Raw genomic sequence first — 25,639 nt, 5'->3', positions numbered from 1 at the left:
GCGACGAGAAAGCTGGCCATTCGCAAACGGGGGAAGATCCGGCGGAATGTGCGTGCCCTCGCCAGCAGCTAGCAACGCCATCGGGCATGGGCAATAGGGCAAATGCGTAATCTCAAAAAAAAAAAAGAGGGGCAAATGGGTGCGCATTGGCTACGCATACGCCTACGCCGCGCCTGCTCGTGCATGAAAACTGATCCTCCCTGTTGGACCGCCTGACCACTACTTCCGAAGCCAGCATGCAGTTGGCATGACTATCGGTTGTGGTGCTCTGAATCTCTGATCAGCTACTCGGTGGCGGAGGGGGCCATGGCGCCCCTCAACCATGCAAAAACTTTTTTACCACTCTTTGAAAGAGGCAAATCATCCAATATAGTTGTTGTCTTGATCAGTGTATGAGCTTATACACGTTACATAGCATAATTAAACTCGTAATGACCCGCAAAATTAGGATCTACGTCGCGTTTACATATGCAATAGACAAGTAACATTGATGCATGTTGTAGTGTTAATGCGGATGGTCCAAAATAATTATTTTTTTACATGGGCCTCGCCATGGATATATGAGGCCTGCCTTCCCTTTCCTTTCGTTCAAGAACGCACGATCACAAGCACCAATATGGCCATAGTTCGTCTTATTGTTTTTTCTTGCTGCCCTCAGTATCCTCAAATCCCTAACCGTACTACACGATGCCTTGATGGCTCGATGCACGCAACAACGACACACCATCAAAGCTTAACTTTGCTATGTCATCAGCCTCCTGGCGTGCTTTGCCGCTCTGGATGCTGGAGACCTAGGTTGGACGCGGCCTCCAACTCCATTCCTTCGCAACCCCTCATCATGTAGGCTGTAGTGAGCTAATGATCCATGCATGACATTGCTAGTCTAAGGCTTAGTCCATGGCTTGTTTCTATTTTTTCTTATTAATTTACTTTACTTTGGTGTTATTATGTAGTCAATACTTAGCTAGTGCATACATAACTTATGAATAGTGAATGTTTTGTAAAACAAATATATTGAATTCTCATTTGTTGACATCCAATTATATCGATATCCTAAGTAAAATTCCTGGCTCCGCCCATGCCGCAGCCACACTCGCGTCGAGGAGAGAGAGGAGCTCGGTGCCCTCTCCTCTTGGGGGCGACAGAGCTAGGCCGCGCCGGGGAAAGCACAGCAGGGGCTGGGCCATTCCGGCAGCACATTCGGCAAGGGAAAATCCAGCGTGAGATCTCCAGATCGCCATCAGGCAAGGAAGCTCCCCCGGAATACTCTTCCTCTCCGAGCATATGCCGCCCCGGATCCGCTTCTCGATGCCAGTTTGATTTCGCAGTGTATATATAAGGTGCCGCCTGCCGGGCCGAGACGGCAACAAGCCGGAGACGAGAGCTCGTCGACGAGCTAAGCTAGCATCAGCATCAGCAACCGCCGTCGGCCGGCTGAGGGGAGGGGGTGAGGTGACCGCGCTGGGCTGTGGATTACGGGGCAGTTCGTCTTTGGCACAAAGGCGCGAGGATTCAGAAGTTCAGATCGCTTGAGCTTCAGCGCATGCGTGCCAAAGGAGAATTGCCCTGCGATCCGCCTGCGCAGGATCCGATTATCTGATGCTGTTTCCCTTGACCTACATGTCCATGTCTGAGAGAGATCCGAGTGGCACCTGCAATCCTGCATGTGGGGATGAGAATCGCCCCGAGATTCAGCTTCAGATGCGTTCCCCCCATCCCCTGTACGTTACTGCTGCGTGTTGCCTGTGGTGCTGACCTGCGTGCGTGTGGAATTTCTTCCCAGGTAGGACTGATTTCCTGCGTTTGCCTAGATTGTTAGCAAGTGTTCACTCTGATGATTTCTTGTCTAGTTTACTTTCTTGCGAACTCCTGCCACAACTCCGAGCATTTTTGTTAGTCTGACTTCAACACGGGTGCATTCAGACGAGGCTGTACGCATGTAGTAGTAGGTGTAGGTGCCCGTTGCGGCGTCTATGATCTGTTTATTCCGTACGGCACACAGCAGCCTGCATGTGAGACTGAGATACTACTACTGCCAGGTTTCCTATGCATCTGATCCACATACTAGAAAAAAATAACTTAATGTTCCTGGAAAAAAAATAGGGGACATCAGCCTGATTGCCAGCGAAGAAGCGTTTACTCGCGGGAATTGTTAACTCCCTCGTGCCCGCTGGCCACTCCTTCCCGGCGAAGCAACTTGCGCGGCGGGCATCACGCATGTCGCGGTCGCGGCCGCGGCCGCTCTCGGTCAAAGCCATCTCGGATCAAGTGGCGCGCTAGGCGACGGGGACGGGCGCGCGAGTCGCCGACGTGCGTGCACATTGGCGGAAAAGGGGAGATCGAGTCAACCGTTAAGTATCGCCGAGTTGCTGCCAGAAGCACAGTACGAGCTAGCTAGGCTCCGCCGATGGCAACACGGCAGACGCGAGACCTGTAGACGAAGAAGATGGGTCGAGCGGCAGGCGGCAGCCGGCAGTTCACACGATCACACCGCCGTGGAGTCGTAGGCTCGTGCAGCACGGCAACTTGCAACTCTTTCCAAAATGAAAATGTGCATGCTTTAACACCGTCGGGAAGCAAACTACTCTGCCGGATGGGAGCTAAAGTCCTCTTTGCTTCCTGTAGAACTAAACTTAAGTTTAGACTAGGGATTAAACTTAAGTTCCATCTTATTTGGTTGTAGAAAATAAAGTTATTTAATATGATTGTGCACAAACCCTTATACCTCTAATCATTTATTAATGCGGGTACGGTACGTAGGGAGGGGAGCTGGGCAGCAATAAATGAAGGATACCTGTCAAAAGTATATTTTAGCTCCCATAACCTACAACTTTAGGATTTATGGACTTATAGATCTTTAGTTACAATAAATCATCATGTTTAGCACTTTAAGAATTTATTGGAACTAAATTTAAATATCTAAACATAAGCAAGTGCAAACCAAACCGGCTCTAACTATGTTTGGCACTTTAAAAATTTATTAGAACTAAATTTAAATTTTTAAACATAAGCAAGTGCAAACTAAACAAGCTCTGACTGGTAATGTCCTTGAAGACTTTCAGAGAACTTGCGTCTGACACGAAATTGGTGAGACGGTTTTCTTTTTTGGACCCCTGCTGTCATGAAGAATTCAATGCTATCCATTTACGCAGCACGACAGCGACCTAGCTAGGCAGAGTTTGTTTGGTTGAAGCAATGTTTTATTCTCTCTCTTTTGTACGTGTGTGCTGAACGTACCCAATCTTGCATAGAAAGAAGATGGTTCAACCGAACCATGAACCAAAAAAAAAAAAGATCCGTGTGTCCTTCTCAATGCCCTCACTCACCACCACACCAAATCAACTATGTTCAATGGCAAATGCCTCAAATTTTTTCTATGCGCTATTTTGTGCATGGTTATGAGAACCAATCAAAGAAGGATGCAAGAGAAACTAAGTGACAAAAGGGAGGAGAGCAAGGAGCCAAAAGTAGATAGATCAAGAGGAAGAAGCTCTACATAAGTTTGTCTGGTTTTATTGGAGCCCGGCCGGCCCCGGGTGTCAGGCCGGGCCGCATCACGACATGGCTGTGCTCTCCGCCGGCTGCTCGACCTTCACCCCGCCCGACATCGGCAGCCCGTCGCCGGCGTGCCGCCGGAACACCATGGCGCACTCGGGGAGCTCGCCGAGCCCCGCGAACATCGCGTCCTCCTCGCCCACTCCTCCGTCGAACAGCCCGGCGACGTCGCCGAACTCGTCGGGGAGCGGCGCGGGTTGCGCGGCGCCGAAGAACATCGTCCCGTACAGCATCTCGTCCGCCGCGTCGACGTCGGAGGGCGACGTCGACGAGGTGACGGACACGCCGTCGTAGAGCCACCGGAAGTCGTCGTGAACCTCGACGGCCGCCGCCGCCGCGCCGCCCTCTGTCGTCGCAAGCGCGCCGGCGCAGGCCGTGGCGGCGACTTCGTGGCTGCCGGATGACAGAGAATCCGCCGGCTCCGGCGGGGCCGGCTGGGGCTTGGGCTTCGGTGCCGGGCGGTTCTGCTGCGCCTTTGGCACCGCGTTGGAGTGGTTGTGCTCGAAGGAGTAGGTGACGATCACCATGTCCGGCTCCGCCCGGTTTCGCTCCACCTGCTTCCTCGCCGGGCACCCTTTGTTGCTGCTGCACCTGTAGTAAGCCCTGCGTCCCAGCCCAGACCCAGATCAAAACGTGCTGCGTGCGCGAGAGCTCGAAGAACGCAGAAGAAGAAAGGAAGGATATGGTTGATCAGCTCTCGTGTCGCGTACCTCGGGAAAGGGGAGCCCTTGATGGGCTTCTGGCCGTACTTGCGCCACGCCCACGAGTCCGTCGGCGTGTTGCCCTCGCCGACGCCCTTGGGCCGCGGGCCGCTCACGTCGGCCAGCGGCACGTTCACCACCCGCTTGTTCGCCGACCGCCGCCTCCCGCTCGCAGCTGGCGCCGCCGTCGACGGCGCTGCTGGGGACGCCGGCGACCCGGGGCAATCGTCCGCCGGAACACCACGTACCGGACCAACCTTGCCCTCGCCGCCGGACACCGTCGGCGACGACACCGCCGCCCCGTCGCTCCACTCGCCGTCCATGGCGCGACCCGATCAATCCGAATTCGAACGGAGCCGGGACGCCGGGCGGCTAGCTGGTGGAGCAGTTCTCGGCCTGATCCAAAATCCGATGCCACCAGCTGCCTCGAGGCGGACGCACCCGAGGGATATAAAGAAACGGCGGTTGCGGTGCGGAAGTGAGCTACCCACGAGGCGACGTCGCGGTGACGCTGTCGCGCTCGCAGTTCGTGCGGTGTGATTGGCGGGGGCGACGTGGGGTTGTGGGCGCGCACGCAGGCTACCATTGCTTGGCTTCGAGACGGGGAGCTTAAACTAAAAGGAGAGACAGCCCGGACAGGCTTGAGAGGACGAGCCTGCGACGGCGACGTCTCCCCAACTTTCCCATGTCTTCATCGATCATCCTCCCTCATCTGTCAGCAGTTGCTTCCTCTGATCGGGAATCAGACGACGAGAGGAACTAGTAATCCACTACTAGCGTATTACCATATGCATTATGCGTTGGAGTGGTTGGTGAGGGATTGCAGCAGACGGGGGCGTGGTTTTTGGGGGGGCCAAAGAAACCATCAGCTTCAGCTCGCTGTCATGCCCACGCGCTGCAACAGTGCCTGCAACTGAGGCAGCTCGCACGCCGAAGAATTCAATTTGCCGCCTGCTAAAAAAAAATCTAGAGGCGTCGGATATTTCTGCAGATACGCCAAGCTAAGAGACAGGAGCGTGTAGGATCGTGGTAATTCAGGACAGGACTGGTCGTTTTCTGTTGCTTGGGGAACAGACAACCACCTCGCTACCAGCAGTTGCCGTTTTCTTCAGAAGTTTAGCAAGCCGATTACTTCGTCTAGAGCCTAGATTATGATATCCTGGGTCAGATTAACCTCTGAATCGCAGGACGTCATGTCAGAGATATTCCTTAGCAGCTTCGCGTTTGACAGATGCAACCGCGGTCGTAATCATCCAATGGTGAACGGCATGGCGCCACACTGCAGGTGCAGGGAAATTAATAGACATCGCAGCGTTCTGTCCCAAGTCCGAACGCGCACCAGGCCGCGGCCGAATCGTCGTTGCTCATCCGATCGTGCTCTGACGCCATTGTTCTAGGGCTAATCTGTTCGGTTATGGCGTCACGATCCGCCCCGGTTGCTGGGTTTCTTTAATTCCTAGCCCGGATGTTCTCATCGACCGACCCGGACCTGTTCAAACCGATCGAGAGGCCTCAATCACGAGGTGGCATCACACCTGCAGCTCGCCCGTCTCGCGCACCGCTGCCTCTGCTAGCTCCCATATAAAACTCCACCCCGTTTGACAAACTGCTCAACGACCGGTTAGTTTATCCGGGGAAGGGAGGGAGTAGTGCTGCTTCATGGCCTGCCCGAGTGCCCGGATGGGAACGCGGGAACAGCTGGTGTCTGCAATAGAAAAGGAAACTGGGAAATGAATGTTGCTGGTGTATGGTAAGCTGATCGGCAATCCAGCAGAATGCAGCGTGCATGTCTGCATGAGTGAATAGTTTACGCAACAGCTTCAGCGCAATCTGTGGCTATTTCCTCCTCAGATCCATAAAGCTGCTCAAGGTATACACGAGCAGTAGTAGTAGATCTTAAATGACCACACAGAATTGATGCCCCGTTCACGGAAACTACAGTACAAAATAGATATATGTTATAAAAAAGCAAGACATTTTTGGGGTGTCCTTACAGGTTAATGGAAAAAATAAATCGATCCAATTTTTTTAAATGATCAGATTGGAGAGCCGCCTATTATATTGATTTCTTTGAAACGAGCAGACAAGTTAGCTGCCTATTATATTGATAAAGTAGAAGCTATGCCAGTACAAATCTACCATGCTTTCAGATATGTGGTCTATGGATCTGTGTTGACCATCTAATTCAGGCAGTTTGCAGCGACTAGGGAACCGAACAGTGCATGAGAGGACTGAGCAGAAGTCTTCCGGCTTGGTTCCTGTTTGTTTCAACTAGGTATTTTGAAAAAACAGCTTATATATCATGGACCAAGTCACTGATGGTATAAAGGCCAAAACAAACAAGTCCCAGCTAGATTCAAGGCAAACAGGAGCAAAAGCTGAAAAAGAAGACGATGAAGAGTGGATTGTTGGATTATAAAAATCTTGACAAGTTTAATTATGGAATCTGAGAAAAAACTGTTTCGGATAGAGCTTTGAAAAGCCACAGATTTACGATGAAAAATGAAAAAGCTTAAACAAACAGGGGCTTTCCGTGTCTCATCAGTCCAAAACTTCTCCCTAGGCCGGTTAGGCCCGTGGAAATGTAAGCAGCCCATCCAACTCGGCGAAAGGCCGTGGATGTGTGTATGTCCCAGAGGAGCCCAGCATTCAGGACACTGACCTCCGCAGCATTCGGAGCCTCTCGACAATATCGGAGCCTCCCCTCCTCAAACTCCGCATCCACCAAAGGGGAGAAGACAAAAGCGGCCGCGCTCTGTCGCAGGCCTCGAGCGCTCAGCACCCTCTCACGCCGCCGCCGCCGCGCCGCGAACATGAAGGCCATCGGGAGCGGCGGGGATTGGTGGCGGAACCTACCATCTCTCCGCCGCAAGTCCGACTCCCGCCGCCGCGGCCGTCGCAACACCGACCCCCGCGGCCGACGCCGCGGTCCCCCGCGGGAGCCGCTCTCGTCGTCGTCCTCGGAGTCCGTCGGACAGAGCAGCAGCTGGCCCATAGAGTTCCCCTTCAGGCAGGCGCTCACTGCGGCCTCTCTCACCTTCACTGGGGACACCATCGCGCAGGTCCGCGGCCGCATCGTCGACCGCCGCAGACGCGGCGCCGATCCCGACAGCAAGGTCACCCCGGTTATACTGCATCTCACTTATGTCTTGAATTATTAACCGGTTTGTAAAGTGTGAAAGCGACTTCAAATTCTATAAATTTATTATGCTTCGCTTCGTATGGCTATCTGAAGAACCGAGATAGAACAGATGGCACCTGACCAAAATTCTACTCCAGTATTTTATCTTGCCTTAGAGATGCAGATTAATGCTCAACTATGTACATTGTATAGTGCAAGACTGCAAGCGTGATCTTGCTCTACCGTGGCAAATTTTTAGCTGGTATATTGTGCATTGGCATTTGTCACAATGTGATTTCTGATATCTGTTTAGGTGCTCATTTCAGGAACTCATACCAGACATATTGCTGAATCATGATTGGCTTCGTGGATTTCGTATGGCTTCCTATGGGTTCCTTCTTTACGGTCCAGGATCCTATGCATGGTATCAGTTTCTTGATCGGTGTATGCCCAAGCAGTCATTCGTAAATTTGTCTGCTAAGGTGCGCTTGTATCCTCCGCTGTGACCTTATGTGTTGCATTATTTAAGCATTTTACTCACAAGATATCCTTTTCTTATAACTATTGTTGATTTTACTATTATAGGTCATACTGAACCAGATCGTGCTTGGTCCTTGTGTTATTGCTGTAGTTTTTGCTTGGAACAACTTATGGTTAGGGAAATTATCAGAGCTGCCATCTAAATATCAGAATGATGCGCTTCCTACACTTCTATATGGTAATCCTTCTGCCTGAATGCAGCTTGAACTAACTGAACAGAAATAACTGATATTTTTCACTTTGTCTTTGGATATTGCAGGGTTTAAGTTTTGGATTCCTGTATCAATTGTCAACTTTGGGTATGGACATTTGGCTTCTCATTTTTATGTTCATCTCAGATATTTCTAGTACCAATCAGGCTATGGTTGGATAAACTGGATAACTATTTAATGCTCCATTGGAGCAATGCTGCTGGTTCTTATGCTAGTTTTTGTTGTGTGCCAGGATGATTCCTTTGCCAGCTCGTGTTGCCTTTATGTCCTCTTGTTCCATTTTTTGGAACTTTTATTTATCGACTGCTATGAACAAATGAAACTTCCGGTTCATCAGGTTGGTGTTGGCACAACTCGATTTCAACGTATAAACTTCTGTTGCTTTACGTATATTTTTAACTTTCAATCAACTTGGCTAATAATATCTGCATTTGCTGTCACCTTTGTTTTGCTTCTTTTGCTCGCCTGACATGGACATTTCATTCGCAATTGCTTACCTATCTGGAAATTTACACTGAATAATGTGACATGATGCTTGATAGGATATGTATGAGCCCTGTTCATCATGTTATCTACACCCAATACAAAATTTATGCTCGGGTTATTGGTTATATTCATCCAACAGAGGAGAATGTGAAGGAGATAGTTTCGACAGGCATAACAGTACACTGTAAGGTTTCTTCCTCTTCGACAGTTCCGGTGGATCAGCATAAGGTCACTGTAAAACTTATTCAAGATGCTGACGAGCATAACATCAATGGAGGACGTGATCACGTGAAGTTTTATCTAATCATGTATGGCGCTGGAGCACCTAGCTCCATTCTGACTTCAAAACTCAAAAGGCGTTCAATTTATTTTTTAGGATATGTGCTGAATTAGCTTACTTCAATGACAATGGCATATTGACATTCATCTCTGAATGGAGATGCTGGTGTATTAGTTACTCTGCCAGGGATTTGTCAATTCGTTGCTGGATGTTGCATCTTAATTTCCATCTCAAATAAAAAAGACTGTATGATCGTCGAATGACCCTGTTTAGCTTCATCTCACAAATGAAAAAAGGCCCTCTTGAGCTTGACGTTTCAGAATCTGGTGTTGCGGCCGCGGCCCTTCAAGCTCCAGCTGCCCAGGCGCTGTTACAGAAAGAACGAAGAAAAACGCTGTAGAACCCAAAGCTGGCACTGTGATCTGCCATGTCCGAACTGAAGCCTCATTGACCGTGGGAGTTTTCTTTTCCTAAGCGTATAAATGGAGCTGTAGCCTGTAGTTGAACGACGAATACAGACTGAGCATACGACAGTATTCAGTATCAATGGAGACCAAGACATTTATTAGAGAGACTCCCAAATACAGGTTTTATTCTGATTGACCTTCAAAAAATTACAGAGCATTTCAACAGAAGAATTTGCTATGCAATTCCTATCACAATTCTTTACATGTCAAGAAATATACATAATAGAGAGAAAAAAAATGAATCTACAAACTGACGGCTACAGCCTACAAGGTACAGACTCAATAATTACGGATGCTAAGTTAACAACTTGTAAAATCTACGATTCAAGTCTTCTATCTCGGAGATCTGGTAGAAATGCATCTTCCACACAAGATGAGCCTTGACATAGCGCTTGACCTTCTATTTCTGACCTTAATTGAAGAGAGCTGCAGAGAAATGATTGGATTAGCTGGAGAGGGAAAAAATCTCATGCAGAACTGCATTTTAAGCTAAGCACCATTCACATGCCCTGCTAGCAATTAGTCAAGACATATACCCCTTCCTGCCACGCGACACTACTGTCTTGGAAAGTGCCATGTTCTCCACAGCATAACTTTGACCACTAATTGATATCATTGTATAACTATAAAACCTAGTAAGATTAGTACTCTAAACTCTGTAGCCACACAAAAATTAGAGAACTAATATAATCTAGCCACCATTTTGGTGAATACCATCTATACTATTGCCATTACCAAAGGAGCATAAACATCTGCTAGTCTGCACTCGTTTACGCTCTGCAGCCATATCAATGAGATGCAAACTTCCGCAAGAATGCCAGACATCAATTTATTTGTGGAAAACTTGCATGAGGGTAAGAAGGCATACTCTGTTATTCATTTTAGAGGCATGGAAGTATGGTACTCCACTACTTAAAAATATCACTGCTGAGAAAGGATCTATTTCTTTAAAGAGTCATTTAGACTCAAGAATCGACCAAATTAAGGATAACAATCAGATCCGTACAAATTCTGCTGAAAGGAGACTACTAACTATCCAGAGTTTAGGTACCATCTAGTGACAAGGCATCTAAGATTAACCATGACCTGCTGCTGTACCTCCAATATATATGCAAAAAATAATAATACATGCAAATGAATTGTCTGAGTTTTACCAGAATAATATACAAACAAGTGGTGTGAAGAAAATCAATGATACAAGCTAATATTAAGGTGAGTATCAATAGAATATAGCATAATAGAAATATGAAAGATTACCTTTCGTCGAGTTCTTGAAGTTCTCCAGCATAGTAGACTCCTTGATTTAGGCTCCAATCTCCTGGACGCAAACACTTTCCCGGTGAGAAACATGCAGTACAAATGCAAAATCTCAACAGGCAAATGTGTCAAACATGTATGCTGCAACAGTATGGAGTATAGACAGCTCAACATGTTTAACAGCCCTTATTATTTGAGGAAAATTATTATGAGCTTATTGGATGTTGCTAGTACTTTTTTCATACATATTTTATTTCTGATGTGGTAACACAGAAGTATGACTTTTTATATAAGAAAGTTTGACTGGATTGATCACAAGATAATAACACTTACAAATTCTCTTGCTCTAGCTTTTCAGCAATTGATATAGCTTTACGTCTAGACCAGCCTCCTCGTTGAGAACAAGCTTCAGCCCTCCCAATAACATGAGCAAGAGATACCTTTCTTTTTACTATGCTGTTCTGTCGATGCTGCCTGTTGCCACTTCTTCCTTTTCGATTAGTCATGCTCTCTTGGTTCGATGATGATGAAGCTTCTTCCACCCATGCATTCTCCTTTTTTCTTTCATTTACATCAAGAACACCATTATTTGTTTGAGCATGCCAATGCATGTGAGAGGGCCCAACTTCAATTATTTCACCCTCTGTTAGTATGTGGGGGTCAGATTGCATCCATCTAGTCTTACTAGAGCTAGCTCCCTTCACAACACTATCCTTTTTAAGCCTCCTACTTAGATTCTCACCTCCAGAAGAGAGCGGACTATGTTTAGTGAAGGACCTCCTCACTGTTGTGTTGGAAGAGTCATTCTCAGGGTAAGGAAACATTGATGGAGCATGGCTTGCTCTTGCATCATTCTTTGATTCATATCGGATTTCAAGTATTATAGCAGAACGAAGAACAGACTCAAATGCCTGCAGAATCTGAGCTCTGTAGTTTTCAGCTTTGGACTTATTGACACGAGAGCTAAATATTAGCTGCACTGTCGGTGCTGTTGGAAGAAGATAAGCTGATGTTAGAAAAAGATCTGCTAGAATGGCAGTCTATCAACAAGTTATATCATGTACCCAAGCAAAAGACCATATGAAGGTGTACAAATTTGAGTTTGAGAATACTAATTAACCAGTACCAAAGGTATTACAGTTTAGAGTTTACTACATGTGCAAGGAGATAACAGTAAATAGTTAAAACAGACAAATGAATGAATCTGACCAGCTTAGCGTGCTAGATACATTACTACTTTCAACAAAGTTATAATGTCTATAATCCGACATTCAAAAGAATGTCATCAACCCAATAATAGATAGGCGAAGCTTTGTTCAGTGCAAATGCTGTAATCACTGAGCCTGGATGCAAATCATCCATGAGTACTGCACCTAGCTTCAGAGAAGTGCCAATAATTACTAGAACCACCAATACCCACAGATAAAAGCAAGCAAAAACTGGTTGAATTGTCTGACTATACTGTTTACATATTACTTCTAAATGAGCTTTTCCTCTGTTTTAAGTATTAGATCTATATACTCATCTGTATGAGAAACTTATTCTTGGGCAAGATCATGTGGTGAACTCATGCCACAATGTAACCATTGCGAATTTTGATATGGATATCAGACTGAGAACCTTACCCGTGCCTAGGCTGACAGAGCTTAGCCTTGCCTCTTTAGCCATCATTTTTCTCAATGTATCTGACTGGATACTCTCAAGCACAGCTTGCCAGATAATTTCATTTTCGGTTTTTCCGTGTTTAGTTACCTCATCTGCTCTGACAGAACTGGTTGACAACAAATGGCCATTTTCTGTGTGTTCAACAGTTCTCCTTTTCCCATAAGAGGTGCCTGCCATGTTACCTTTATGCTCGATTGCTGAGGTCCTCACCATATCTCTATCAGGAAATGAACCACCAAACACACCATGGTTCAAACTTGTACTAGTTGATGAACTTGGCAACAGGTACTGTTTATCAGGAGCAAGCTGAAGCAGAGCAGCTGTAAGCCAGGTTGTCTTGTCACTAGAGACCCTCAACTGCTTTTCAGCTTCAGATAGTGTTTTCAAGGCCTGGCGTAGTTTTTCCATATCTTCTTTTGACACTGAAATTTATGAAAAAAAAACCTTGATCACACCAATGCAGAATCTTTACCGTAATAGAACAGAGAGGCTGGACGAAAAAAATATTTTTTTGAACTACCCAATAGTCAAAAAACAACCCAAAAACAATTGCTTACAAGTAGGACGTTTGAAGAATTTTCTCCTGGGCCTTTCTCGTGTAAATGCATAGGAACCAGCAAGAATGTCAGTAATTATTGTGGCAAGTTGAGACATCAGTGCTAAAGGCTCAACACCGGTTTCTGTGATGTCTCTTAGTGTCTTCACAGTGTTTATGGTGTCGGCAGATAGTGCCAGATCCAGCAAATCAACTAGTTTATCATCAGACACCAGACCAACCTGTAAAACAAACAGGGAAAACTAAAACTTAGTGCTGTTGCAGATTAGACCTGAAGATGAAGAGCACTATGCGAAAAAGTTATGATCATTGACAGGGATATTAAATTGGTTACTTCCTTAAGTTCAGCTTCAGCACAGAAATAAGAATACATCAGTGAGACAGTAGCACTTGCAATCTGCACCTGCCTATAGGACGTTTGAATGCTAGATTATATGGGGAAATGGATTTGCACACTACTTCTACCTATTTAATTATGTGACACATTTCAGCAGCGCTCAAAGTTATCAAGATCCTGACCAAAACTCTCTAGAAATTTATTTTCAGCCATAGAAAACTTCATATTAATGTTGCTAAAAAACATAGATGACATTCTGATGCTTCTGAGATATCTTACCAATTCTTGGACAAGAGACAAGGAAATTCTCTGTCCCAGCAAACTGAGCTGATCAAGAGTCATCTCGGCATCCCTCAAAGACCCATCAGAACGGGATGCAATTAGCTTCAGTGCATCCTTATCAACATCTAGACTCTCACTGGTGCAAATCCACTGTAATGTATTGACAATGTCGCACTCCCTCAACTTTGGAAAAAAGAACTTCTGGCATCTCGACAGGATGATATGAGGAAGTTCAAGGCTTGGACTGATAAGGATAAACACAACACGACGGGGTGCCCGGTCCACAACTTTAGAGATAACACTCCAAGTGTCAGCTGGCAACGTGTCACAATCATCAAATATAAACACCCTGTAGTGTGAAGGTGCTGGTGAAAGCATCACATTATCGAGGACGTCCACAATGCCGTCCATGTCAATGTTGCCAACAGGCCCAATCTCCATCAGGCTCCTACTCTTGCCAAGATTGTGAGCGATGCACGATGTGCACGAGTCACAGGGCCTGGGGTGCTCAGGGGAGATGCAATTGAGCGCTTTGGCGAAGACGCGCGCACATGAAGTCTTGCCTGTACCATGAGGACCATAGAACACATACACCAACCCAATCTTCCTCCTCAGGATGGCGTTGGACAGTGCCTGCACCACCAAGCTCTGCCCAACAACGTCCTTAAACGTCTTTGGTGCGAATTTCTGCGTGAGGCTCTGGTGACGCCCGCGGCGGTGCTGCGAGGCCTGTGACTTCTGCCCTGACTGAGACTCAGACAGCAGGTCGGAGTCCATCTCGCTGGTCTGGTTAGAGAAAATCCCAAGCTCCCCAGAGTAGCTGCCAGAAATGCCGCCAATGCGGTTGCGAGCACCGGAGGTGGCCGCCTCGACGAGCAAGGGCAACGCGTCGGAGTCCGAGCTCGTAGAGGAGGCGAACCTCTCGGACTTAACAGGGAAAAGGGGACGCGAGGCACTGACGCGGCCGCCGGAGGCCGCGGCAGCTTCAGATTTTCGCCCCGCCGCCGACTTCGAGTCGGAGAGGCCGCACGAGAGGCTGCGGCCGGCCATGTCGAGGATGGACTTGCCGCGGTGGTGGAGGCGCGACCAGTTCCACGGAATGCCGCACACGTTGCGCGAGTCCTGCGACACATGGTGCCGCAGCTCCTCCCCGTCGTAGCCGTCGTCGTCGTCGTCCTCGCCGCCGTGGAACAGGTACTTGTTGCCGCAGACAGCCTCCTGGGAGCTGGAGTTGACGGAGAGAGCGGCCGCGCGGTCCTGAAGCTTGCTGACGGCGGTGGCGCGGCGGCCGGCCCGGCGTTTGAAGCGGCGGGGCGGGCGCCGGCCGGGTTTCGGGTGGGGGTTCTCGGCGAGCTGGTCGAGGAGCGTCTTGAGCGCCCCGGTGGTGGTGCTGGCGCCGGCGCTGCGGCGGGACTTGGCGGGGAGATCGTCGCCGTCGTCGGTGTCGGCGTCGGGATCGGCCGCCACCCTGGACGACTCGACGGAGCGGCGCGTGGACGGGTCTCGCAGCGATCGCGAGCGCTGCAGCGCGAGAAGGTCGCGCATCAGCGCCGCGGACGCCACGGACGCGGGGCTCCGCCTCCGCCCCGACGACGACGCGCCCCCGCCTGCCGCTCCACCGTGCGCGTGCCCGTGCCCGTGGTGGTGCCGCAGGTGGACGCAGCTGGCGAGGTGCGCGTGGCCGCGGAGGTGGGCCCCTGCCCCGCCCCCCGCCGCGGCACGGTCGGGCGCCGGCATTGCGGGGCGCGTATCCTCCGAGCTACGCGGCGCCCCACGGTGATGGCGCGAGGTGGGAGAGAGCAAGACGGGACGAGACGGCCGCCCTCCGCTAGGCCATTTTGAGGAGGGCGCGCCGGCCGGCTGGCGCGTGATTATGGCGGTGTGGTTCGGAGATTTCGCCTTTTTCGTTGGATCCTGGAGGGTTTCACGGGAAGAGCGACGGAGGTAGGGGGAGGGGGCGGGTCAGTTGGGTGACTGGGTGGGTGGGTGGCGAGTGAGCGGCCTCGGCCTCGTGCCGGGTGTGGGAGCGGGCGGCGCTTTCGGGGCTCGCGCCCGCGGGGTCCTCGTCCTCCGGGGGGTGGGAGCCTCGGAGCCCTGGGAATGGGAGGGGGGAGGGGGATCAGTTCGGACTTCACTTCCGTTCAGAAGAGGGGGAGAACCCAAGGGCACGGCGCGCGGCCACGGGGGCATGGATTCGCCACGAGCCCATGGCTCGGAGGCCTCGGGGGGGCCGGGCGTGGCGGGCGGCGGCACGGCGCTACGGGCACTCGGCGAGCTGGCCCCCGGCTCGGCTCGAGCGGCTGGCAGCGCTTCACTGTTGCGCCAGCAGCAGCAGCGCTTGCTGTTGGAGTGGGTGTGGTATGCTGGTGTGCAGCTGCCGCGTCGCCCACCCAGGAAGCTGCGGCAATAATGACGCCGGCCGGTGATAAGACGGGCCGGCGTCATTGGAGTAATTAAAATTTACCCCGCGGTACGCTGACGACCGCTTGTTTTCCGAGAAATTTGAACGGCGATGATTAGCTCCCGCCCGCTACCCTCTCTGCCTGGGCTGGGCTGCTGGCGTGCCGGGTGCGCGTGAGGCGCTGCACGGTTCGCGTGCGCAAAGCAGACGTACCGCCCGGGTGGCGTACGCCGTCGCCGTGGGCTGCCAGGCAACAGCCCACAGGTTCCCCTGTCCGAATGAAAACACCTCACTTAACAGTAAAAACTAATGCAAAATCTGGGGTTCAAGTGAATTCTAGTAAAAGTAAACATGAACATTTTGTGTCACGACCGCAAAAATGAGGTTCAAACGTATTCTTGTTTGAATCGTAAAAACATGAACGAGCTTGAACCTTAAATTTATTTTTTTTACAAAAACTTGCAAGAAAGATGAATTTTCATTGTCTTCGGAAGCATTTTTACGTGCGCCGCCGGGGTACACACTCGTCGCCCGCCGAATGAGGCGAGCTGTGCGCATCTGGTACTGTTGTCAGTCGTGGAATGGGGGCAGGAAGAGTGAGTAATCACGCGGAGCCCGTGCTCTGCTCCTGTGCTCGTGCTGGGGCGCCTTGCCAATGATTTTGGGTGTCTGGCCGGGCAAACTACCCCGGTGGGTGACTACGGAGGGGACCTGAGCAGCAGGACGACGCGCCGCTCGTTCTCGTGTTTGGCCGGCTCGGTCATCATCGGGAACGGCTACTCGGCCGGATCAGAGGAGGATATTTTTTTATAACGACCAGAGGAGGAATTGCTTGTCCCGCGCGCGCGCACGTCGTCGGCGACGAAGCGCACGCTATGGCCCAGGGGGCAGGGGCAGCGCTCAAATCATTACTCCAGATTGCTGCGGCAGCGTCAGTGACGGAGACGGCCGGTCGATTCGGTTTCTTGCCGGCGCTGCGCCTGGCAAGGACGCGCTGAAAGCGAGGGGACACATGCGCTGCCGAGTGCCGCCTTCGATTGCACTTCCATGATCAATGGGAAGGCAATTCAGCATCTTTTTTTCTGTAAACAGTAAAGCAGCAACTGTAGTATATAGAAGTGCTAAAGAAAGCAACTTTGCGTTGAGCTTCTTGAGCAAGAGCAGAGCAACAGTAGTCTCTATTCTCGAATGGTCAGAATCAGATTGCTCAGATTCAGCATGCATGTCTGAAAAGGGGATCATGAAGTCTGCCGTCCATTTTTCATACGGCTACCTTTTTTTTTCTCACACCATGCAGTTAGCGAGAAAAGAAAAATCACACTGGTCAGCGAGGCTTCTGCGCACACGACTGCAGTAGGTCAGTAACGATGCTGCCATAGCTGTGTCACTCTCATGCTGCATACGCTCAGGTTCATGTGCCGCTGAATAATTAGCTTGCCCTACTTGTATTAGAAAATGTATTGAACAAAAAGCATAGCACGGGGGGCCAGTCGAATCTAAAGCCTTGTAGGTCACTCAATCCCCATAGCTCACAACATTTTCCCTATCAAATCCTAACCACCACCCCACCACAATTAAGTATGCTGAACGAATCTCCTTTATCCCAACAAGCTTTGCCGGAGGATAGACACCCCACTTGATGTACTTCTTGTGCACTAGAAGTAGTAGCTGCGTTTTTCATAACTCAAGTGCTGCAGCTAGCAGTACGTGCACTAGCTTTGATGAAAAGTTAGGACTTAGGAGTATCCCAGTAGTAAAAAAAACAAGGATAAACCGGAGCAGCCATAGCCAGCCGTAGGCAGAATCTTTGCCTAATCCCGTCGCGGCATAAACTAGCAGTTGAGCAGGAACTTGGGAACCAGAGCTCCAATCAAACAGCGCACGATGCCGGACCCTGCATCGCGTGTGCCGCCGCACAAGCGCTTCTCCCATCTCCATGCACATGCATCTGGCCCGGACAAAAGTAGCTTTGCAGCGGCAGCATCACAGGCTTGAGTTCACTCGCCACTGCGCGGTGCCCAGCGCCCAAGGGCCATGGCTTTTTGTTCGTCCTCAACTCCTGCCCCGCCTGGCCGCCAGTGCCCTTTGTGGCTTGGCTTTTGTCTATCTGACCTGATTTGCACGTACTGTTTCTCTGCAAGGCTGCGGCTGAACCATGAACTGACGGAGGAGTCGGAACAAGGGAGCCCCTGGGCACTGGGCAGGCGCACGGGCGGCCAGCACAATTGAAATGGCCGTGTCAGGAGCTGCTGGGCATCTTCTTTAGAGTACCGTACTATTTTGTGGGGTTTTCTCTGTCGAGATTGTGAGTACCAACGTGTTTATAATGCGCGTCGTGGAATCTGGTTCTGGCAGCACTACTAAACAAAGGTGAATCCATCAGGCTTCTGAATCAGCTCGGTTATTTTAGCTGAACTTTTTCAGTCTTTGTTAAGGGAAACGGAGCTAGAAAAACTCTGAAACGGGACTGAATGAATTTAACGTGTCAAATAAACTTCTCTGTACTATACATTAGTTACATGAAGTATCCTAGGCTCAGGTCCAGGGGACCCCGGATCTCAGCTGCATACTGCTACGGATCACACTACCGGAGCTTCTAAAACGTGTAATCCACCCCGCCAGCCCACAAAAGCTGAGCTCATGTGATCGGCCGTGAAAAAACCTCGAGCCGAACCCGGATCTCAGATCTGGCACGCACGCCGAAGGTCCCAGTTGCTCGTCACCTGGCCTGCTTCCAAATCCAAATAAAAGCCCCATGTCTGCCTCCTGCTTCTCCCCTCCGCCCCAACTGCAAAGCAAGGGGAATGCTGATGCCCGTGAATGAACCCAGCAGCAATCATGAATGCCAGATGCGTCCCTTGTACTGATGCAGGAAGATCCTCTGCATTACAACAGGGAGTGAGAGAGACATGTCAATCTGTCAGTACGCGGTACAAGTCATTGCAACGAGGAGCAGCAGATAATTGAGCCTCCCTAAGCATTGCACGGGCAGCGAATCAAGGAAACAAACAGACAGTGAACGACAGTACTGCAGGTCAAAGTGTCAAACAAAAGATCTGGTTAGGTGCAGAGTATCCATGCAGGTGATGGCTCAACTAAAACAGAAGAAAAACAGCCAGAGCCAACTGACTTTCATCTAAAATTGCCAGCACCATTTACAAGTGCCACAGGTGATGGATGCACCAATGCCAGCCGCCATGCTTCAACAAAAGGCTCTGGTGCAGAAACTCTGAGAAGAGAGACAACACTTGAGGCCAAAGGGAAGAAGATGGTTCTCCAACAAGCATCAGTGAACGTGATTGGTAACAGGCAAAACTAGAAGTAGGAGAACAGCTGAAATTGGAATTTTGGTACATTGTAACTTTATCGAAGTCCCAATCAGGTCAAGATCCGTGTCAGTGAATAAATGTGATTTACATAATATACATTGGACCATTTATATTCTACGAATTTAACCATCCCTGATCAAGTTTGTCGGCTCGCTTAGAACATACTTTGGAAGTTCATATTTGGCACCTGCATTATAGTGAACAAGGACATTAATAATTTGGAATACCATATTACATAGAATGATGATATGTAGAACAAGAAATAGGAAAGTTCATATACAAAATACCTCTTTCATCATAGCAAAGTGTCATGTCAGAATTTGATACAATGATGCCAGCGCTATCCACTATGGTCTGTGCAAGTGCCAAGTCAGAATCTGCAGCAGCTCTAAGTGCGTCCCAAATTTCTGGAAGAAAAAGAAAGGTTAACTTTGAACTAAAAAACACCGCCGTTAATGCTAACTACTTGGTTGTATTTATCATGTTTATTGAGTATCAGCACCAGAACATAAACATTTATGTGTATAAGACAATACACTATGTAATTTCACAAGCATCTATATGTTGTAATCCAACATCTTCCACATAACCAAGCAAAAAATAAGGCACTAGTTTAGGAATATATTTGTGATAAATGTGCATGGCAATCATAAATTCAAACCATCAAAAAAATGTTCATTCCATTGGCGACATAACAGATGTCGATTTCTATCTTGCAATTACTCTACAAGATCAGTTATGACTTATGAACTTATGGTACCTAATATACTTTTTTTCCTCTTAAGGCAACAGTTGATATGTCAAATTTAACACCAACCGGAGGACTGAATCAACATCATTTGGATGTGAATTCAAAGTAATGCACTGCACGCATTTATTTAGCAAAGCTCAATCGAAACAGACTGGGCCTTCACCTCAGGAGGAAAAAAAACGAGTGGTCCACCAAGCAAGACAAATGCATCACAGATTCATTAATAAATGTCAACAGTAGTAAGCTGGACTTGCCATCAGTAAATACACAATGTACCTTTCTGTCCACCATAGTGAGGAGCAGTGTCCCAAAATTCATCACGCATCTGTCTGAGTTGTGCCGGAGTTATTGCTTGAGTGTGCTTCCAAGGCTTTGGTTTTTTCAGCTTCTTACCATTATCTGAGACAAAGAGAAAGTGTTATGCATTAATAACTGAGTATATCAGCAGCAGGTATGGTTCACAGTAAATAAGCAATGCGTTTTGCCAATAAACCAAATCAGATTGCACATTTCACCAAGTTAATGCCATCAAAAAAAGGTGAAAAATAGCATTCTACTTCCAAGCATTGACAAATGATATGCCATTATGTTCTTTTCTAAACAAAGTTCCGACCATGCTGATGAAATACTTGGACAGACTAGTTTAAAAATAAACTGACTAGTGCCTCTAGTAAAAAAAAGGAGTGACGATTTGGATATTGACACTGTATTCGATTTCCTTTTAACATTTGTTTTGATCGTTGTATATTTATAGAACCTACAAATATATAATATCATGAAAATGCTTTTTCTACAAATCCACAGGCCAAGTCACCATTGATAATGAAATGATAGCAAACTGATAAATGTTTGACCGCATGCTTTCCAGAATGCGACTAATTTTGTCACTTGGGGTAGTAGTTTACAAGCCTGATAGTGAAAACACTACTTTTATACCCCCACAAATTCCTCACATGCTGAGCAGGAGAAGATACAAATTTGACCTCACTATCAAGGCTTGTGATTTTATTGAGGCCTACAGAATTGTCACAGCTTGATGAACATTTTAAAGTAGTTTAAACTAGTAGGATAAGGATGGATCAGGACAAATTGAAAGAATCAAATCATGCCCCTTGGTTTAAGAGCATGCCAAGAATTAAAAAAAGGAGGAAAGATAACTGACAGGCAAGAATGTTTCCAATCTGATATTGTGTCTTGCTCCTATTTGATCTACGCCTGGTGGATAAGGTAGCTGCAACCAAACGAAACTATCTAACAGAAAGCAAACCCGCTAAATCAACCAATGGTTTTCTCTTTCCTATGAATTTGTCTTTCATAGTGCCATTTCTTTGATTCTGCTACTCTGTAGAAAGCAATTCCCCAAACACAGGCATAAAGCATCATTTCAGTTAGTCATTCATATCGTCACGTCTTTTAATTTTGCTAGGCATGGGCAGAGCTGCAGAAGTGCGTCTGTCGTACGAAGAATAAACTGTCAGTTCCACTTCCTTTCACGAATGTCAGACATATCCTCCTCTCCCATCAACTGTATGATCCACCTTTTGCCCCAAAAGGAGAATAGACCCTCCTTTCAATCGCCATGTCGTAATAACAATGTGCTTCTCTCTCTGCACCCGGTGGATGCGAACTCCATCACAAGAAGTTGTACCGGAGATAAGCTGATCACGGCTCTTCCCTGCAGCTCAATTAACCATCGATAGCAGCAGGCATAGCTAATTCGAGTTACCAATCACTACCCAGCTTATACAAAAACCAAGGACTCCAGTAACAAACTAACCCACCCTGTATTCTATAATTCGGTTCAGGAACCAGATTACCAAGATCCCAATCTGAACCGCAAAAGGCAAGGGAACGGAAACAGCATGGAGCCGAGAGAGAGACTAGGCAGAAGAATAGACCGTCAGTCTTAGGAGTGGATCCGGCGCATCCCATGGCGACGGCCGATCAGACGGTCATCGGCGACGGCCTCCCCCCCTCTAGACGCCTGTGGACTGGAAGCGGAAGCGGGCGCCGCGGGCGGAGGGATGAGACTTGGGAGGACGTGCGAGCGAGCTGTGGAGAACTGAAAAGCGGACGCGGAGCAGGAGTGGGGGCGGTGGCGGATGCATCGGTAGGTGGTCGCGCACGCAGCACGCTGCTAGCCAACAAACCGGTGCGGGTAGCGGCGGATACGCCGACGACGATGAGGTGGTTTTGTCTCAGGTTGGGCTGGCCCAGCAGAACGTAGACAGGCTACAGCCCACGACCCGACGAGTGATCTGAATGGAGGCCCTGTAATAATTCAAGTCCGTGCCGGCCCAGTATTTTCCATTCTGAATTTTATCTAAAAGCATACATTAGAGTTTCAAAAAAATTCAAACTCAGCGCGTGCATAGGTTATCCATAGATGTACTTTAATCTAGTACCTATGCATCCGAATTTGTCATTTTTTAATTGGATTTCCAAAGCAATTTTGAATGTCAACTTTTATGACAATAAATTAATGGTCAAGATTTTTTTTGAAACTTCAAAGTTGGTTTTGCCCATTTTTTCAGCAAGTAGCACCCGTACATCCACAACCAAATTGGACCCAACATCTTTAAGTAGGATTGGAAAGAACCCTAGGATCTTAAACATGAAAGTCTATAAGGCATCTCAATGCATATAGGGGTGGTAATGAATCATGGTCCTACTGCTCTCTCGTAATCCAACGTGATTTTTATATATTTTTAGCTCAAAATTTTATAAGATTAGAATCCGATTATTAGATTATCTAGACTAATTTATGACCTTAACCACACCTAAATACAGATGTCTCGAGATATTTTGACAAAAATACCATGACAGAATGTGAAGCTCTGGGCTACTCAATTCGTTAATTTTTTTTTTGTCAACCGAAGGTTAAGAACTGGTCCGTGGTATTGAATCGTAACAACTAACAAGCTGAGACATCTTGCGTCAATCCAAACGTATCGTCGGTGAACATTGCTGTCTTGGTGACACCTTGGACGGATCTCTTTCAGCTGGGCACTTCTTTCTTTCCGAATCACTGGGGATTGCATTTCACTTTCCGCAACTTTAAGCCGGCAGCCAAGCAATCTTTTCCACAAAAGCTGATATTATTGCTGGTATTCAACTAAGCCAAGGCGAAGCCTTCCAACAAGAAAACGAGCAATCAATTCAACAACCACTACCACTAGCACTACATGACCAACTTCTCTCATTTCTGTTTTCGCAAAAAAAAAAACTTCTCGTTTTCTGTTGAACGAATAGACAAATACACGAAGTACACGATCAACTTCACTTTCAGACCTGTTCTGCTTCCCAGGAGGACTCCAAATCTCTTCCGATCACGAAACAGCAATTAATTCAGTGCAGTACCACGGCGAGGTTCACGTTTTCAGTCGCCAGGGCAGCCATCTTGGTTGAGCGATCACTCCGGCTTCCCGGTGCTGAGAAAAGGGCAGGCTCGCGGTGGCGGGTCGGCACCTGACGCCGACACGGCAGCGGCCTCGCCGAGCCTCTCGGCGAGCGCCACCTCGCCGCGATCCTCCTCGGACGACTCCACTTTGGGGCCCTTGAGGAGGCCACCCAAAAGCTCGCCCGGGTCGTAGTACACCTCCACGTCCTCCGCCCGCAGCTGCTCGTCCACCTACGCGCACAGTAGCAGGTTAGCGACAGGCGGCTGAAAACTGACACTGTCAACTTTGGCTTTTAATCCTTTGCTTGAATTCTGGTGCCAGTAAAGAAGAGATAAGGATCAGCGTATGTAGTAATTACTTTTCTATTAGTAAAGAAAGAAGGAAACATTTTTTTCTACCAAAACACGTGATCCGGACTATGCCGATTGCCACGTGTGCACATACGTTTCTTGCAGTAGCAGTAACCGAGTATTAGCAGTAACTGATGAGGCGGGGCAAAGGAAACAGCTAGTAGCAACCTTGAGGACGGCGACGCCGTGGAACTCGACCTTCTCGCCGGTGGCGGCGCGGCCCTTGTAGGGCCCCTCCATGTGCCCCCAGTGCCGGAACTTGAAGGCGATCACCGGCGGGCCGGAGTACACCCTGAGCACCTCCCACGCGAACCCGCGCGGGAACGCGGCGCGGAACAGGTCGTGCGAGGACGCGAACGTCTCGGCCGCGGCGTCGTACGCGCCCGCGGCCGCCAGGAGCGGGCTGCCGGCCAGCAGCGCGTTGTAGCTGCCCACGGCCAGCGTCTCCTCCCCGCCCCGCGCGCGGCCGCCGTTCACGGAGAGGGTGAAGCGCCCCGGGCTCACCGACTTGAAGTCCGACAGCCGCGCCTTGTGCGACAGCTCCATCTCCCACGTCTTCACCGCGTTCTGCACCACCTCCTCCAGCGAGCCCGCCGGCCACTCCTGCGCGGTGCCAACGAGATCGAGCAACTGAGGATTCACCGCCTGCTGACGAAATGGATGTGAAGAAGAAGAGAGAGGCCAACGACGGCGGCGTGGCGGCGGACCTGCGTGCGCTCGGCCTCGAAGAGGGCGTTCACAGCGTCGTACGTCGGCGGCGCGCCGTGGCGCCACACGGTGTCCTTCTCGCCGTCGCCGGCCAGGTGAGACCTGTACGGGTCGCCGCCGGAGGAGTCCATCCGACCGATCGACCTGCCCGGAACGCGCGCGGGGGGCACGACACGAGAGGCGGACGGCGCGCGCGCTCTCTGCTGCGTGGCCTGGCGTCGTCTACCTCGTGCGCGCTTTCGATCTGCTCGCCGTGAAATAAACGGGACGGATCGATGCGGCCGGTCCAAAGTGGGTTTGTGAATCGGGTGGTGCTGGATCGTATCAGCGTCGTGCTGGAACCATTTCTCCCTCGCTTATAGATACTCCTATATATAAGTCCACGGGACCGCTTCGTTTGGACTTTGTGTCAACTGTCAGGTGCGGTGCATGCAAAGTGCATCGTTTGCAAGTGGTCGCCATGGCCGGGAGTGATTGCAGTATGCTAGTTGTAGCGTACTGCTGCATGCACCAGAGCGACGTTTCTTGCGGTGAAGTTTACTTATTCTACAGTTAGTTTTCGCCTCGGCAATGAGTCGCATCCTATTCTACTAATGTTTCTGTGGCAAACGTGCTTGTTGACAACGATGTTTACAGGTGAGTATGGTTAAGATATAAGATGAAATGCCCTTTCCACTTTTGATATTTACTTTCTACATCATTTCCATATAATAGCTCTCAGGTCACCGGCGGGCCTGTCCCTGTGAGCTAGTGTTGAAGGTCGTCATGGATGCACTGCTACTCCTCCTGTTTTAAATTGTAAGTTATTTAGCTTTTTTAGATACATAATTTTTATTATATATCTAGACATTGCGGATATCTAAATGCAAAATGAAATCTATATAAAAAAAATCAAAACAACCTGTAATTTGAAATGGAAGGAGTATAATCTAATTTCCTAGAAGAATTTCACCGCGCCTGCTTGCTACCTGCTACGTGTTCGGTGTAATGACTGAATCCGTTGCTTGCCGCAATTTATGCTTGTTAGTTAATGCCCTCAAATTTGAAATGATTGATTACAGTTTTGAATGCAGTATCAAAATCATTTCTAAATTTCAGTTGGCACAATTCACCATTATGAATATCACTTAGCATTTGGCTCAACGTGTGTTTGGATAATTGTGAATTGTGCAAGAGACTATAAATATTTTGAATCCTTCCTTAGATGGAGATTGATAGTTGATCCTTCTCAACAAGTTTT

General features: G+C 48.8%; 5 protein-coding genes across 6 annotated transcripts; 1 reads left to right on the top strand and 4 right to left on the bottom strand.

Moving 5' to 3' along the window:
• Nucleotides 1-3,285: 3,285 nt before the first annotated feature.
• Nucleotides 3,286-5,034, bottom strand: LOC112891903 (probable WRKY transcription factor 65). Its single transcript, XM_025958906.1, has 2 exons — nucleotides 4,266-5,034; nucleotides 3,286-4,158 (listed from the first exon to the last, which is right to left on the bottom strand). The coding sequence occupies exons 1-2, from the start codon at nucleotides 4,577-4,579 to the stop codon at nucleotides 3,555-3,557; spliced, it is 918 nt and encodes a 305-aa protein (XP_025814691.1). The 5' UTR covers nucleotides 4,580-5,034; the 3' UTR covers nucleotides 3,286-3,554.
• A 1,939-nt stretch (nucleotides 5,035-6,973) lies between these two features.
• LOC112893944 (protein Mpv17) lies at nucleotides 6,974-9,158 on the top strand. The gene is made up of 6 exons (XM_025961481.1): nucleotides 6,974-7,372; nucleotides 7,704-7,859; nucleotides 7,963-8,095; nucleotides 8,177-8,216; nucleotides 8,362-8,466; nucleotides 8,672-9,158. Exons 1-5 carry the CDS (start codon nucleotides 7,070-7,072, stop codon nucleotides 8,447-8,449), a joined length of 720 nt encoding a protein of 239 aa, XP_025817266.1. The 5' UTR covers nucleotides 6,974-7,069; the 3' UTR covers nucleotides 8,450-8,466; nucleotides 8,672-9,158.
• Nucleotides 9,159-9,467: 309 nt separating this feature from the next.
• Nucleotides 9,468-15,557, bottom strand: LOC112895478 (protein STICHEL-like 3). Its single transcript, XM_025963430.1, has 6 exons — nucleotides 13,457-15,557; nucleotides 12,842-13,061; nucleotides 12,245-12,706; nucleotides 10,953-11,607; nucleotides 10,620-10,680; nucleotides 9,468-9,788 (listed from the first exon to the last, which is right to left on the bottom strand). The coding sequence occupies exons 1-6, from the start codon at nucleotides 15,194-15,196 to the stop codon at nucleotides 9,696-9,698; spliced, it is 3,231 nt and encodes a 1,076-aa protein (XP_025819215.1). The 5' UTR covers nucleotides 15,197-15,557; the 3' UTR covers nucleotides 9,468-9,695.
• A 3,619-nt stretch (nucleotides 15,558-19,176) lies between these two features.
• On the bottom strand, nucleotides 19,177-22,082 carry LOC112895755 (ubiquitin domain-containing protein 1-like). The gene is made up of 4 exons (XM_025963747.1): nucleotides 21,839-22,082; nucleotides 20,217-20,339; nucleotides 19,477-19,596; nucleotides 19,177-19,376 (listed from the first exon to the last, which is right to left on the bottom strand). Exons 1-4 carry the CDS (start codon nucleotides 21,870-21,872, stop codon nucleotides 19,312-19,314), a joined length of 342 nt encoding a protein of 113 aa, XP_025819532.1. The 5' UTR covers nucleotides 21,873-22,082; the 3' UTR covers nucleotides 19,177-19,311.
• Nucleotides 22,083-23,036: 954 nt separating this feature from the next.
• LOC112894872 (pathogen-related protein-like) lies at nucleotides 23,037-24,711 on the bottom strand. Of its 2 annotated transcripts, none has more exons than XM_025962703.1 (3): nucleotides 24,399-24,711; nucleotides 23,860-24,294; nucleotides 23,037-23,571 (listed from the first exon to the last, which is right to left on the bottom strand). In XM_025962703.1, exons 1-3 carry the CDS (start codon nucleotides 24,528-24,530, stop codon nucleotides 23,353-23,355), a joined length of 786 nt encoding a protein of 261 aa, XP_025818488.1. In that variant the 5' UTR covers nucleotides 24,531-24,711; the 3' UTR covers nucleotides 23,037-23,352. The 2 variants fall into 2 exon arrangements, with proteins under 2 accessions (XP_025818488.1, XP_025818487.1); XM_025962702.1 differs by having other exon boundaries at nucleotides 23,432-23,652; nucleotides 24,399-24,671.
• Between the last annotated feature and the right edge of the window lie 928 nt (nucleotides 24,712-25,639).

This window comes from Panicum hallii, chromosome 5, assembly GCF_002211085.1.
Source record: "Panicum hallii strain FIL2 chromosome 5, PHallii_v3.1, whole genome shotgun sequence".
NCBI lineage: Eukaryota > Viridiplantae > Streptophyta > Magnoliopsida > Poales > Poaceae > Panicum > Panicum hallii.
Note: the sequence above shows the minus strand (reverse complement) of the source record. Positions and strands in the feature narration are given on the sequence as shown.